General features: G+C 36.9%; 1 protein-coding gene across 1 annotated transcript in view; it reads left to right on the top strand.

Moving 5' to 3' along the window:
* The window catches only part of itpr3 (inositol 1,4,5-trisphosphate receptor, type 3), a 103,035-nt gene that overhangs the window by 72,798 nt on the left and 14,051 nt on the right, over positions 1 to 16,186 (top strand). Inside the window, exons 35-50 of the mRNA XM_059333131.1 lie at positions 1 to 90; positions 821 to 941; positions 2,284 to 2,465; positions 5,178 to 5,326; positions 5,419 to 5,527; positions 6,915 to 7,008; positions 8,418 to 8,593; positions 8,672 to 8,831; positions 9,847 to 10,055; positions 11,881 to 12,081; positions 12,166 to 12,276; positions 14,289 to 14,384; positions 14,472 to 14,573; positions 14,713 to 14,796; positions 15,540 to 15,650; positions 15,860 to 16,052. The exon at positions 1 to 90 is cut by the window's left edge and continues 36 nt beyond it. Of these exons, the coding sequence (XP_059189114.1) occupies positions 1 to 90; positions 821 to 941; positions 2,284 to 2,465; positions 5,178 to 5,326; positions 5,419 to 5,527; positions 6,915 to 7,008; positions 8,418 to 8,593; positions 8,672 to 8,831; positions 9,847 to 10,055; positions 11,881 to 12,081; positions 12,166 to 12,276; positions 14,289 to 14,384; positions 14,472 to 14,573; positions 14,713 to 14,796; positions 15,540 to 15,650; positions 15,860 to 16,052 (2,188 nt within the window). The remainder of the gene's footprint in view (positions 91 to 820; positions 942 to 2,283; positions 2,466 to 5,177; positions 5,327 to 5,418; positions 5,528 to 6,914; positions 7,009 to 8,417; positions 8,594 to 8,671; positions 8,832 to 9,846; positions 10,056 to 11,880; positions 12,082 to 12,165; positions 12,277 to 14,288; positions 14,385 to 14,471; positions 14,574 to 14,712; positions 14,797 to 15,539; positions 15,651 to 15,859; positions 16,053 to 16,186) is intronic.

The raw sequence follows: 16,186 nt of genomic DNA, 5'->3' as shown, positions 1-16,186 counted from the left end.
ATCCTGGAGAAATACATCATCAACGTGGTGTTTGACACCATCAACGCCTTCTTCAGCTCGCCGTTCTCTGAGAACAGCACGTCTCTGCAGGTCAGGACCATCACACACTTTCATCTCAGAACACCAGTTAGAAGTCATATTAACCCATTTAATCCCACATTTTTCCCAGACAAGAAAATATCCAAATCATGTGTCATTAGCACTCCTTTGAAATAATCACCCATTAGTTTAAAAGACTTTCATGGAAAAATAGGTTAAAAAAGTGTGTTTTATGTTATGTATGTTTATGTTGTATCTACCATTTACCCATCAGGCTGTCTCATTCTTCAGAGTTACCAGACTAACTGAATTTCCCCTCGGGGATAAATAAAGTAATTTAGATTTTTTTATTTGATTTGCTTTGCTTGACATATTCTGCAGGAATAGAGCCTTATAACTAAGAAATATTTTTACGGTGGGAATAAATGGGTTAATAACACTTTGTCATCTCCAAATGAGGGCAGCGGTTTGGTGTCTAGGGTATTAAGTTAAAGGTTCTTTAATTTAAAAAAAAAATATATATATATATACTTCATATTAGTCAGGTTGTAGGTTGTAGTTGTAAATGTAACAAATAATACGAGTAAACCTAATAAAGTTCAATTAAATGTATGCATGTTTTGCATTTTTCAGAATACGTGCACTGTATATGACCTGTATAAATATATGTCCGGCCACTTAGGAACTTTGAAATTAAGTCGTTAAGACGTTTGATTTGTTTCTAGTTCCTTCCTTCTGTGTCTCACTCTCTCGCTCTCTCTCTTGTCTTTCTCTCCGTCAGACTCATCACACCATCGTCACTCAGCTGCTGCAATCATCTGTCCGTCTGTTGGACTGTCCCTGGCTGCAGCAGCAGCACCGAGGACAGGTGGAGACCTGCATCAAGACCCTCGCCATGACAGGTAACACACACACACACACACACATTCTTGTACTTCTATCTTTGTGAGGGCCCTCATTGGAATAGTGAAGTCGTTAGTTTTAATTAGTTATTAGAGTGAGTTTGCTAGTTTTAGTTTAGTTGTTTTTTTTAATGCTTTAGTTTTTTTATTAGTTTTAGTGTTAGTGTTAGTTTTTTGTATTGGGGTATTTTTTGGGATGGGAGATTAAAAAGAGGTCACAGTGAATTTTGCCTTTATTTCCTTTGTCTTATCCATCTTTGACATCTTTGAAAAAAAGTTGACAAAGACGAAAACGAAGGACATTTTCACTATAATTTTAGTTAGTTTTGTAACCACACAATACAGTTTCAGTTAATTATCATTATCATGTAACCTTTAATCCTTAAAACAAAGTCTGAAATCTCAAAAAGCCTTTAAAGAAGTGAGGACCAGCTGAATTGTCCTCTCAGAGTGAAGTTTTGTATTTTTCACCACGCTATATTCATCAGGTACCTGCTACTTTTATTTAGCCCTCTAAACCCCACAACCCAATCATCACACCTGCAACCTGTAAAAACAGAAATTATCCTCAGATTTTCAAATTTCCAGCCTTTCTTGAACGAATCATGTGTGATGAATGCTTCTGTCAGGAAAAACAAACAAATCTGAGCCTGAAATACTGATATTCTAATCGAAATGTCTCGTTTAAATGTGTCCAAAAAACATTAGTTTTCACTCACCAGATGGTGTAAAAAAAAGCATGAAATTGTTTCTCATCAGTGACACTTTAAAGCCATGAATATTTACACAGAGCAGAGAGGAGAGGACAGGAGAGGAGAGACTCCAAGACATGGAAACAGTTCAGTATGTAGAGCATGTGGAGCAAAGTTGTTGTTTTTTCACATTCTATAGATTCTATTTTGTTCCATTTTTGTAATATAAATCATCAAATAATTTCAACTTGTTTTGTCATTATAACGGTGTAATTCTGCACAAAATACATTTTTGAGTTGTTTCCACTTCTAGCCATGATTGTGCTGATTCCATAGAGCTGCAGGACTTATAGATTATATAAATATATATATATATATATATAGAGAGAGAGAGAGAGAGAGAGAGAAAGTGTATATATATATATATATATATATATATATATATATGTATATATACTCTATATTGCTGTGGAAAAACAAGGTCACAGTGAGTAAAAGGTGACAGGAACCAAAAAAAACGCCCTGAAACTGCTTTTTGGGGTTTAGTGATAAATAAAAGATCTTAATGTTTTTCCACCAACATGGATTTGATGTTTTTCTCTCTGTGACAAAAACCTTTTTTTAATGTTTGTATATTTCTCCTCCTTCAGCTAAGAGCCGCTCCATCTCTCTCCCTCTGGACCTGGAGGCTCAGATCAGCACCATGTTGTCCAGTTCTGCTCTCAACTCTCTGTCCCGCTCCAACCCCAACTACAAGTCCTCGTCCCGCTCCTCCAGACCCATCGCCCCTAGCAACCCCTGGGACTACAAGAACATCATAGAGAAGCTGCAGGTATGACAGGGTTTACTGAAAAATACATTCAGCCTGCAGCTAAAAGTGAACCAAATCAGATTTTTTGCTCATATGTGACTCAGTTTAGATTTTGTTATAACAGTGTTAACAGCACTAATCACATGGAATCAAGGTTATTATAGTTAACGAAAACTAACAAAATAACGAAAACTAAAATTGAAAAAACATTTGAAAAATCAAAACTAATGAAAAATCCCAAACTATTATAACCTTGCATGGAATCTGATCATTTTTCAAATCAGACCTAGGTCTATTTCATATGTGGTCCTAAATCAGATCCAGGTGTGAGGTCTTCCTCAGTCTGAACAGTCACTTTTACATCACTGTAGAGCAACAAAAATAATGATAGTAATAATAATAACAATAATAATAATAATAATAATAATAATAATAATAATGATAATAACTTTATTTATATGCACCTTTTAAAAACAGCAGTTTACAAAGTGCTTGGACAGAGAGCAGTTAATGACAGAGAATGATGCCATAAGACTAAAAACTATTCTTACATTAAAAGAAAAACAATAAGACACAGAGCAGGAACAATCACAAGACATTCTCACATACACAGAAAATAAAAGGAGTAAAAAGAGTGAGATAGAGAGCTTTACATGAAAGCAAGTCTATAAAAGTGGGTTTTAAGAAGTGATTTAGAAGAAGTTAGTGACTCTGCGTGCCTTATCTCCTCGGGCAGCTCCTTCCAGAGCCTGGTCTCTGGTGGAGAAAGCCTGCTCACCTTTGGTTTTTAGTTTAGACGTCTGAACGATCCGAAGGACCTGAGGATCTGAGGACGAGGGTCGGCTTATATGGAGTTGATAATTCTGTTAAATAGCTAGGAGCCATACCAAAACAAGCTTTAAAAGTGATCAGTAAAATCTTAAAATGAAGGGATTTATAGGAGATGGTAGGGTTTATAGGAGGGTTTGTTTTTGGAGATAGAGCGTAAATGGAAAAAACAGGACTGGACAACTTTTTGATGTTTGGGTCAAAAGTAAGTCGAATGTGACTCCCAGATTTCTGGTGGAGGATTTTATGTTGGCAATCGCCACAATTCAGTGCTGATTACACAATGAACTGTTACAATCCCTCTACTCCAGCCATCGCTCCACAGAAAGCCTCTTTCTCCTCCTCCTCCTTCTTCTCGTTACAATCTGCGCACCGCAAACGCTGAATTCAACAGCCTCCATCTTTACTTCTGTACACAGCTGTTGTGTGTGACGTCTTTGCTTTTGTTCTTCAGCAAGAAGAAGAACTGTCCTGAACTGACCAGGGCCTGCTGGTCAGGTCAGGACAGTGAGCAGTTCACACTTTAGTCTGACATAGGCCAAATTCAAAACATAATGTCAACAGACAAACAAAAAAATCAGATGTGAGCAAAAAATCTGAATTCAGCATTCATAGAATAGAATAGAACAGAATAGAATAGAATGCCTTTATTGTCACTATACACATGTACAATGAGATTTAAGAGCTGACTCCAGAAAGCAGTGCGACAATAAATAAAATACATAAAAGATATACAATATAAACATAAACATACACCTACTTAGGCAAGTAAATGTAGATATAATGTAAAACATAGGCAAGAAAGGGAGGTAAGGTGCACAGACCTGCAGTGTGAACCAAGGTTATAATAGTTTTGGATTTTTCGTTAGTTTTAGTTTTAATTTCGTTGTGAATATTTGTTTTCAAATTCAGTTAGTTTTAGTTCGTTTTTAGAGTGAGTTTTCTAGTTTTAGTTTAGTTTTTATTTTTTGAAAATGCTTAGTTTTAGTTTAGTTTTTATTAGTTTTAGTTTTTTTGTAATGGGCTATGTGTTGGGTGCCAGATTCAAAGAGGTCATAATAAATGTTTCCTTTGTTTCCTTTGGTTTATCATCTCAGCCCCAATAAGGTTATTAACTCTTACAGTTCCGGGTGTTTTGAATTTTGGTTGGAGTGTAGACATCCCAGTCTCAGTAAACATATTCACCATGTGTTGCATGTTCAAATAGAAACACTGAATTATGAATGAAAAAAGTTGACAAAAACAAAAACTAAGGACATTTTCACTATAATTTTAGTTAGTTTTAGTTAGTTTTGTAACCACACAATACAGTTTCAGTTAGTTATCGTTTTTTTAAAAACTCTCGTTTTTATTTTTATTTCAGTTAACGAAAATGTTTTTTCAATTCTAGTTTTCATTATTTCGTTAGTTTTCGTAAACTATAATAACCTTGGTGTGAACACAGCTTATTGATATGAAAACAACATGGGACCTGAATATGACAGATAAGAATAGTATCATGAAGTGAGTCAAGAAGAAAATGTCCTTGATTTTCGTCTTTGTCATCTTTTTTCATACATAATGAAGACGGATGAGACAAAGGAAATAAAGGCAAAATGTACGGTGACCTCTTTTAATCTCCCACCCAACAAATACTTCATTAAAAAAAACTAAAACTAATAAAAACAAAATAAAACTAAAGCATTTCAAAAAATAAATACTAAACTAAAACTAGCAAACTCACTCTAAAAACTAACAACAAAAACAACAAAATTAAAACTAAAACTAATGAAAAATCCCAAACTATTATAACTTTGCAAGGGAATTCACTGTTCCAATGAGGGCCCTCACAAAGATAGAAGTACAAAAATGTGTGTGTGTGTGTGTGTGTGTGTGTGTGTGTGTGTGTGTGTGTGTGTTGCTCAGGACATCATCAACACTCTGGAGGAGCGTCTGAAGCCGCTGGTGAACGCTGAGCTGTCGGTGCTGGTGGACGTGCTGCACCAGCCTGAGCTGCTGTTTCTGGAGGGAACCGACGCCCGGCAGCGCTGCGAGTCCGGAGGCTTCATCTCCAAGTAGGTCTAGGTCCCCAAAATCTGCTGCAGCACCGATTCACACACAGTGGCATGATGGGAAAATATCTATGTGTGTTTGTTTTTGTTTGTAGGCTGATCCAGCACACCAAAGCGTTGATGAACGCAGAGGAGAAGCTGTGTATCAAAGTCCTGAGAACTTTGCAGGAGATGCTGATCAGGACTCTGGACTTTGATGAAAAGGTCAGTTTACCAACTTAGTCACTAACTGATGTTAACTATGTATGACTTGCATCTTCTTTTAAAGATCTGATTCCAGAAAGTGGGACGTTGTGTAAAACGTAAATAAACCAGATTGCAGTTTTGACATATATTCAGTATATTCAGTACTGAGACAATATGTTAAATGTTTTACCTCTTCAGCGTGTATGTATATATATATATATATATACACTACCGGTCAAAAGTTTTAGAACACCCCAATTTTTCCAGTTTTTTATTTAAATTCAAGCAGTTCAAGTCAAATGAACAGCTTGAAAGGGTACAAAGGTAAGTGGTGAACTGCCAGAGGTAAATAAAAAAAGGTAAGCTTAACCAAAACTGAAAAATAATGTACATTTCAGAATTATACAAGTAGGCCTTTTTCAGGGAACAAGAAATGGGTTAACAACTTAACTCTATGGAGTCTTGGGCTATTTTGTCCATTTTTGAATTCTTTTCATGTCTTTGTAAGTCATTTTGTGTCTTTTTTTTGTCATTTTGTGTCTTTTTTTGGTCATTTTGTGTCTTTTTTTTAGTCCTTTAGTCCAACATAAAATGTGATTTTGAATCTTTTTTTTACTTTCAAAACACTATCATGCTCAATCAAGAATTTTAAATGTTGCAAATGTGCATTAATTTCAGAGTACACTGAGACATTAAACTGCATAATTTTCAATTAAATTCTGGAAAAGTTGGTGTGTTCTAAAACTTTTGACCAGTAGTGTGTATATATATATATATATATATATATATATATATATATATATAGAGAGAGAGAGAGAGAGAGAGAGAGAGAGAGAGAGAGAGAGAGAGGAGAGAGAGATTGATTTGTGTAAATATAAGCTTATTCTGAATTTTAAACCAGGGAAACAAAAGACCAAAAACATATTTGGAGACCATTCATCATTTAAAGTAACACAGTGGGAAATACAAATGCTCCTGTCCAATTTTTGTGGGACGTGTTGCAGGCTTCAAATTCAGTATATATTTTGTTCAGTTTGAAAAATAAATATATTGTCTATGGGCCGTTTTCAATTGGATATATATATTTTTTTTAAATATTAGCATATGATTGTTTAGGATTTTTTTTGTTTGGAATCAGGGTTGCATTTTTTTCATTAAATATTTTTCTGTCACTGGAGCGGACTGACGTGTCAAATTTTGAAACACATTGTAACACTGCAAACAACACATTCAACAACAATTAATATATGTTTTAATTATAAAATCAAATTCTTTAATTCAAAAAATGATTTAATTAAAAATGAATAGTAAGTTCTTTTGCACATATTTTCACCACAACTATCCAATTTGTCTATAAACAGATGTGTTTAAATGTGAGCTGATCTTTTTTTTCTGTTGTTTTTAGGGAATTTCACTGCGGAAGGTTTTACTGCAGAACTATTTGTTTCCAAACAAGAAGAACAACCCGAAGAACGACCTCGCCGAGCTTGGAGCTTCAGGTACGCAGCTTCATCTTCTTCTGTCAGAGCTCTGGACCCACACAGTGACCACTTTAAACATTTCAGTTCAGTTTCAAATGAGGGTCACAGCTTGGATGGAAGAAAGAAGAGAGAAGGACACACAGAACATTAAATTATTGTTTATTTTAACAAAACTCAAAAATTATTATTTATTTGAAAAAACTGCCCAATGTTCTATGATTCCTGACTCCCATCCATAGACTGTATATAAATAATGGAAGTAGTCACCGTGATGTCACCCATTGGTTTGTGGCCCGTTGGAAACACCGGGTTCAGAGTTACACTTGTCGCCATCTTTCTTTACGTATGTCGCCATCTTGGTTTCGGAAAATGGGAGCAGACCATATTTGGACTGTGGAGAAGCGAGGGGTGGATCTGCATTACACGCCTCTCTACAACAGCTCCGGCAATCTGACTGCACTTGGCTGATAGCTACGCATGCAATGTCGCTGCTAATTAATGTTAGCATTAACTGGGATGCTAACTTTGGCTAGCAAAAAACTAAAATAAAATGTTAAACAAAATGTTACTGACCTCAGAAAACTGAGTAGCGACTCCTTGGAGTGTCTGTTAGTCCAACCAAACGCTGAACAAGACATTTTTAATTAACAATATCTTCAAATAAACTGTCATTAAGTGAAAATACAGTGGAAGGCTCAAAGTTATGAGACGAAACTGGACGAAAACACGGATAGGAACAAACAAGTTCATGGCTGTTTAAAGTACAAGTTGCCATGGATACGCATTACTCCCTGATGACAGTTCGCCTTGTTAGCCACCTGTCAATCAAATCATAAGATTCTTTATCTTCTATTTTCTTCTTAATGGGGCCATTATTTACACAATTAACATCAAATTGTCATGAAGAAGATTTTTTACTAGCGATTGAGACCATAGTGTTGTCATGAGAAATTTTTTGAGGTAATAAATCAAGTGAGAATTTTTCTCATTTTGTATTGAGATAGAAAGGACCAAAATGCTTTTGCAGTTGCCGTCAGCGCCCCCTGCTGGAATTTTTGGTAGACTGTAGCTCAAGACACTGGTTGCCTCCCTGCTCAGACCTGGAGGTTGCCGCCTGGTCCCATCCCAGCAGAATCCTAGCTGCTTTGTCCAAGCCACTATGCTTATATCAGTCGTGGCATCTTTAATAACTGTAATTTTTATTTTATTTTGATGCCTTTTAATAGACAAGAAAAGTGAGTATTTTTATTTTATACTTGGATCAAAATATAACTGTTTTTTCCAACTCATCATGGACAATAAAGCGTTTTTATTATGTGTATGGAGTGCAAAACATATATTGAGTCCTATCTTTTAAACAAATGAACTGCACAGTTATTTCTAGTGGAATTGACATTGAATTGACATATTTTTGTTTGGCGTGCCAGGCGTGGAGCAGGAGCGGGACTGGGCGGCGGTGCAGGCAGTTCAGTGTCGTCTGGACAGAGAAGGAGGAACCAAGCTGTTCACTGACCTGGTGATGAGCACCAAGAACGACAAGATCTTCCAGGAGAGCATCCAGCTGGCCATCTGCCTGCTGGAGGGAGGGAACACAGAGATACAGGTGAGGAAACACCAGCCGTCCACGTCATCAAAAATCTTCATCTGTGAATGAACCTGATGTGTGAACGCTGTCCTGCAGAACTCCTTCTACAAACTGATGATGGGCGACAACAAGTCAGAGAAGTTCTTTAAGGTTCTTAACGACCGGATGAAAGAAGCTCAGACGGATATTAAAGCCACCGTTTCTGTTAATGTCGGAGAGATGACGCACAAAGCCAACGAGAAGGAGCTGGAGAACGGTGAGACTCATTCTTCTGCAAAAACCTCCCTGAGAAATCAGCCGATTGTATTGTTATTATTTAATAATAAAATAATCTAATGGTTGTTAACTTCTGTCTAAAATATTGGGAGCTATCATAAGATCATTGATTTTGATTAATATTCTTCAGTTAAACTAAATTTTTGATGAAAAATTACTGTGAGTTCTTAGTGAGTACACTGAGTACACTTCAGGCATCATTATTGAAATAATGTGGGGGACATCTGATCAATATAAAAATATTGCTTTCATTAGAAATACATTTTATGATCATATTCAGAGAGCTTCCATAGTGTACATAACAGGGTTGAAATAATGACCAATAAAAGAAAACCAAGGCCTGAGATGGGAAAATGTGTTTTTCTGATAGTTGAATATGTCCTTAATGATGTGGGATGTACATACAAATAATACATTTTGGTAAAAAATGTCGAAGTCCAATTGTACCCATCAGGGTGGGAATTTTTTAGTTTTTTAGTCATTTTGTGTCCATTTAAAGTAATTTTGTGTCTTTTTTGGTCACTTTGTGTCTTTTTTGTCTTTTTTGTGTCTTTTTTGGTCATTTTGTGTCTTGTTGTGTCTTTTTTTGTTATTTTGTGTCTTTTTTTGGTCATTTTGTGTCTTTTTTTAGTCATTTGTGCCTTTTTGTGTCTTTTTAGTCATTTTGTGATTTTTAATCTTTTTTTACATTCAAAACACTATCATGCTCAATAAAGAATTAAAAGAAGTTATATAATTTTATACTAAATATATTTGAGCTTGTCTCCAGTTTAACTTGGTATATCATCATCAAACTGAAACTGGCCTCATGGAGTTTACAGCCAGAACTTTAGAGGTAAATTTACAGTAGGGCTCCACGCTGCTTTGTTTTCTAGTCTGGATGATGAAGAAGTCTGGATTTGGAGTTTTTGGAGACTCCAGAGGGTTAAACAGAGATCAGAGGTTTGAATGATCACAGCTCTTAATAAATACTTATATTTTCCCCGTCTGTACAGGTGGCTCTACAACACTAGTCATTCCTGGGACGGGAGGTCACCCACTGCTGGTCCAGGGTCAGTCCATCGCCCCGGTCGCAGCCCTGCCAGTTCAGCCCGTAGCAGAGCAGAGGGAGGTGGAGACGGAGATGGGACCGGCTGTGACCATCATGAAGCCCATCCTCAGGTTCCTGCAGCTGCTGTGTGAGAACCACAACCACGACCTGCAGGTCAGTTTCTATTCACTCAGCAACAAACTCATAATAAAGCATCCGTGCATTAATCTGGGTTTGTAAAGAAGGATATCAGTTTCATCTAGAGCAGTACTGCCCTACCAAGCCGAACTGCAGTAACTACATTTTTGGTCAAAATTGAGTTATAACTAAAAATGAACTCCTTGATGTCTGTTTTATCCTGAGACAAAGTTTTAGATTTCAATTTTGCTTTATTTCAGAGAAATAATTATTTAAAAAACACAAAATCCAACTCAAAACCAAGCAGTAATTGCACTGACCACGGTCTGCTTTGGATATATATATATACTAATTTAAACATAAAAATAATATAAATTATACGTTTTTTTGAAAGGGAAATTATTATCTAGATAGTGATAAAGTAAAAAAAGTATTAAATCAATTTGAAAATGTTTATTCACTGAAAACAAAATACAACAACATTATAGTTACTCCACTCTGTTTTTGCATTCCTATTAGAACCTTTTACAGCAATGCAAAACCAAAGTGCAGTAGCTACGATTTTGGGGTCAAAGGTCAAATAAGTTGTCATTATTTTTGAGCATAAAAATGACATTATCAATACATGTAGAAATAAGTGTCATATCACTTATCTTCATATAACCAATTTGGCTAGCCAGTTAAAACATGTTAAAAAAAACTTTAAAGCAGTTTTTCTAAGTTTTACCTTTTGCGTAGTTACTGCAGTTAGGCTTTGTAGGGCAGAGTAGTTCTCAACCTTTTTGAGTGGCGACCCCCAATTTAACATGCATGTTGTCCTCGACCCCCGCTCACTGAACACAATCTCACAGTTCAGATCATACAAACTCATCTGATACGATGAATTTTGAAAATAATGAAGCAGACAACAACTTAAACATCTCTCTGTCTGTGCATTTATATATATTTTTTATATTTTATTGTTACTTTTAATCTAAGTCCTTTGCTATCAGTTTAAAGGTCAATTCTGACCTCCTGAGTGTGTAACAGTCAGCTTCAAGCCAGAGACTCCTTGTAAAGTAAGAACTTGCTACTTTGGGATTTGTCAGAAAAGACGCAAAATTACCCAAAAAAGAATCAAACTGACCACAAAATGACACAAAATGATCAAAAAAAGACACAAAATGACCAAAAAAGTACATAAAATTAAGCAAAAAAGGACTCAAAATGACCACAAAATGATAAAAAATTACCACAAAAAGTCACAAAATGACCAACAAAGACCCAAAATGACCAAAAAAAGACACAAAATTACCAAAAAAAAGGAAACAAAATTACCAAAAGACACAAATTGACCACAAAATGATTTTAAAAAAAAGACACAAAATGACCAAAAAAAGACAAAATGACAAAAAAAAGACACAAAATGACAAAAAAAAAAGACATTAAATGACCACGAAGACTAAAACACATTAACACATGAACACTTTAACACAGTGGAGACAGAGCTGACTTCCAAAATGATTTGGCGACCCCCAAAAATTATCTAACACTTCTAAATCTAAAGTTTTTAATTAATTGTCATTGCACTCTGCTCGGGCCAGTTCATCGCTGCTTGCAGCTTTAATTTATCTTGTTTTATCATTTATTTCTTATTTTAAGCGTTCAACATGCTTATTTCTAGATTTAACAATCTTAATTTAAGAAATCTTGTCAAGTGGATTTATCTGTCCATGCAGCAAGACCATTTCCCTCAGATTTAGTGTTTTTATCTTGTTTTTACACACACCTTTTTTGCAGTGAACTGTCGACTGTCGTTGGATTAAAAAAAAATCCTGCATGTAAACTCTGTCTATTTTACTTTGCATGTGCTTGTTTCCAGAACTTCTTGCGCTGCCAGAACAACAAGACGAACTACAACCTGGTGTGTGAGACTCTTCAGTTCCTGGACATCATGTGTGGCAGCACCACCGGCGGCCTGGGCCTGCTGGGCCTCTACATCAACGAATCAAACGTCCACCTGATCACTCAGACGCTGGAGACCCTCACAGAGTACTGCCAGGGCCCCTGCCAGGAGAACCAGGTATACTGACAGACCTCAGGGACAGTTACAGGGACACAATATGGACGTGGACACTCAGTTTCTGTGTATGTGTGTGTGTTGCAGACTTGCATTGTGACACACGAGTCCAACGGCATCGACATCATCACAGCTCTGATCCTGAATGACATCAGTCCTCTGTGTCGGTATCAGATGGAGATGGTGCTCCAGCTGAAGGTTTGTTTACTCATCCAGCTGCACTCAGTGGCCCTCATTTATCAAACCAGTGTAGAAACCAGTGCAGATCTGAGTGTATATTTGTTCTTACGACAGGGTTCACATGGGATTTACCAAACTATCGTTTCTCTCTAATCACAGCGTGAGAATGATCGGCTGTTGATAAATGTGGTGGCTCGAAACAAGCGTCATTTAAATGTCACACCCTAATATATATAATATATATAATATATACCCGATTCAGATGGCTCACCTCCAGAGTTTACCACACCGAAGGACGCAATACGGCCAAAGAGAGGATTTTCTCACCCTCTAAAGTCAGCTTTATTAGCAAAGTGCACCGTTACAAATAACAACAGGAGCAATATAGACATATTACAGAAATACACAGCAACGGAGGTTTATGAAATAAAAGTAGTTATAGTTATAAACTCAAACAAGTTCACTGAATATGTTACATTTGGAGCACAGACTGAAAAGTTTCTACAGCTTTTTGGTTGAACGAGGTAAACAATGTTTTCAAGTAAGTTTTAATCCCAAAAGAAGAGGAATTTCTCAGAGGCAGAAAGTGAAACGCTGCAACACAACAAACTGGTTTTGTTTGGCAGCATAAAAAGTGAAAAAGAAGGAAATCAGTGGTGCTGTCAGCAGAGTAGCAGTGGAGCATTTAACTCCTGGTGAGGCTGGAATATTTCATTTATACATCGTGACATATAAAGCTTAATAATCTATATAATATCCAAATATTGCAATTATTGTGATGGAGATATATTATTCACCTCTTTACATTTACTAAGAATGATGTCCTAGTCAGAGGAGCGTGTGACAGCGCTGGTTGGAAATGTTTCTATTCGGGCAGCACCGATGGTGAAGGAGACGCTGACGCTCCGGTGTCCAGCAGGATAATAATAATAATAATAATAATAATAATAATAACAGTAAACAGCAGAAGACAACAACATTTAATATCCTTGGCTAGTATTCTGTTTAAAGAATTTCACGATTGCAGGGTGTATTTATTTTGGATTATGTTTTAATGGTAAATGATGTAGTCTAAACATGTTTTGCTTTGTCACCATTAAAAAACAAAACACCACAGAGTTTATCAGCTCCAGGCATCGATACTATAGTCTAAGATCGATTCTCTGACTCAGATGTGTGGACTTCACGCTGACTCAAACCTGCGTACACAAGCTGAGAGCAGACTGAGATCTGATCGTACCCTCCACTCACGTCCAGACTGATAAATGCAGAGCCTTGAGTAGAAATGATCGTACGCCCACTTTACGCTCACTTTCTGACATACGCTCGTTTGATAAATGAGGGCCAATGTGTGTGTATGTGACTGTCAGGGTTCCCATGCATCCCGGAAAACAGTTGACACATTTTCCAGTCCTGGAAATCACCTAGAAATTGAGAGAAAAAGTAAAATGTCATGGAAAATCACATGTTTTATTGGAAAATTATTTCCATACTCTCCTACAGGGTTTGAAATTAGTACCCGCCACACAGTTAATAAAAGCAGCAAATTGTGACAAATTCCACAATGCAGATTGAATCAGAGTCTACAGGTTCTCTGTGTGCAGGATAATGTTTTCCTTTAAACATTTACATTTTTAAACATTTATTTTTGTGAATGTATGTATTGTTTTCCCTTTGCATTTCCCCGTCTATTTATTTCCCAAAATGTATTTATCAATTAAGTTAATGGGAAATATCAGATTTTATTTTATTTTATGTTTCCAAATGACACAATAACACAGGTATATTTCAAACAATTGTAATAATAAGTATTTTAACAGAGATTTTTGCATTTTCTGAGTAAAATTAATACAGAATCACACATGAGCGTGCACTCCAGAAGGAGTTTGAATGTGTTTCCGGCTGTGTATTACTTCAAAATGAAAATAATTTCCCTAAGATTCATTTCTATTATTGAAAAGTTTGTGAAGTCACAGCACTTTATCCACCTGTTGTCTGACTGCTGCTGTTTCTTTCTTCCCGGTTACCAGGACAACGCCTCCAAGCTGCTGTTGGCGCTGATGGAGAGTCGCCATGACAGCGAGAACGCAGAACGGATCCTGTTCAACCTCCGACCTCGAGAGCTGGTCAGTTGCCTTAAACAGAGTTTATTTAAAGCCGTGGTTAATGATGTGTATACGCATGTATAACTGTGTGTGTGTGTGTGTGTACAGGTGGAGGTGATAAAGAAGGCCTACCAGCAGGAGAGTGAGTGTGAGGGTGTGGAGGTCTCTCCCCGTGAGGTCGGACATAACATCTACATCTTGGCTCAGCAGGTGACTAAACACAAGCTCCTCATTGGCTACCTGGATATCTCTGTGCTCAGCGATTGGCTGACCGGAGGTCCCATTCTGCTCTCAGTCACTTTTTGTGGTTCTATATAATTTCTTTCTCTGTTTGTTTGTTTGGTATCAGCTGGCCAGACACAACAAAGTCCTGCAGAACCTCCTGAAACCTCCAAAGAACAGCAAAGAGGGTGATGAGGGAATCTCCTCCATGGTAATCTCGCCACCCACCCATCCATCCATCCATCCATCCATCCATCCATCCATCCATCCATCCATCCATCCATCCATCCATCCATCCATTTATTCATCCATTCACCAATTTATCCATCCATCCATTTATTTATCCATCCATCCATCCATCCATTTATTTATCCATCCATCCATTTAGTTATCTATCCATCCATTCATTTATTTATCCATCCAGTTATCCATCCATTTATTTATCCATCCATCCATTTAGTTATCTATCCATCCATTCAGCCATCTATCCATCCATTTATTATCCATCCATCCATCCATCCATCCATCCATCCATCCATCCATCCATCCATTTAGTTATCTATCCATCCATCCATCCATCCATCCATTTATTTATTTATCATCCATCCATCCATCCATCCATTTAGTTATCTATATATCCATCCATCCATCCATTTATTTATCCATCCAGTTATCCATCCATTCACCAATTTATTCATCCATCCATCCATCCATCCATTTATTTATCCATCATCCATCCAGTTATCCTTCCATTCACCCATTTATCCATTTATCCATCCATCCATCCATCCATCCAATTATGCATCCATCCATTTATCCATCCAACAATCCATCCATCCATCCATCCAACGTTTCCAGTGACACTATTGTTGGAGCAGTACTACAGTAGTACTAATGTAGTACTACTGCAGCAGTGGTACTCACATTCTGCTGTTTGTGTCTTTCTGTCTGCAGTTGAACCTGAACAACCGTCCTCTGTCCCAGATGTTGAAGTCCACAGCTCCAGCTCCTGTAGTGGAACAGGACCCACTGGAGTACTACGACCTGCTCACCTCACAGATTGAGGTACTACTACCAGTACTACTACAATACTTTTATTATCAGTTGTGTGGTTCATTAACTGTACTGAGGGGTCATCCAAACACATTTTAATGATAAATAGTTTTTCTGATACTCACATTGTCGCAATCATTTTATGGAAAGAGTTAAAAAATATTCTATTCCAACTTTGCCAATGACCATGTAATTATAAAGTAACATATGACCCTCTGTAGATTGTTCGTGACGACCGCAGCATGGAGCAGATTGTGTTTCCTGTTCATCCCATCTGTGAGTTTCTAACTGAAGAGTCAAAGAACCGAGTGTTCAACACCACCGAGCAGGATGAGCAGGGGTCAAAGGTCACACACTTCTTTGAACAAACCTCTTTCCTGCATGGAGAGATGGAGTGGCAGAAGAAGCTGAGGAGTGAGTACACACACACACACTGGGTTTTTTTTTTTTCAAACAGTAAATCACTGTAATATGTTTAATCCTCTGTACATATAATATATATAAAACAAATACAAGAAAAGTCCTGAATTGGGAACAACTCAAATATG

The sequence above is a fragment of the Centropristis striata genome, chromosome 5, assembly GCF_030273125.1.
Source record: "Centropristis striata isolate RG_2023a ecotype Rhode Island chromosome 5, C.striata_1.0, whole genome shotgun sequence".
NCBI classification, from domain to species: domain Eukaryota; kingdom Metazoa; phylum Chordata; class Actinopteri; order Perciformes; family Serranidae; genus Centropristis; species Centropristis striata.
Note: the sequence above shows the minus strand (reverse complement) of the source record. Positions and strands in the feature narration are given on the sequence as shown.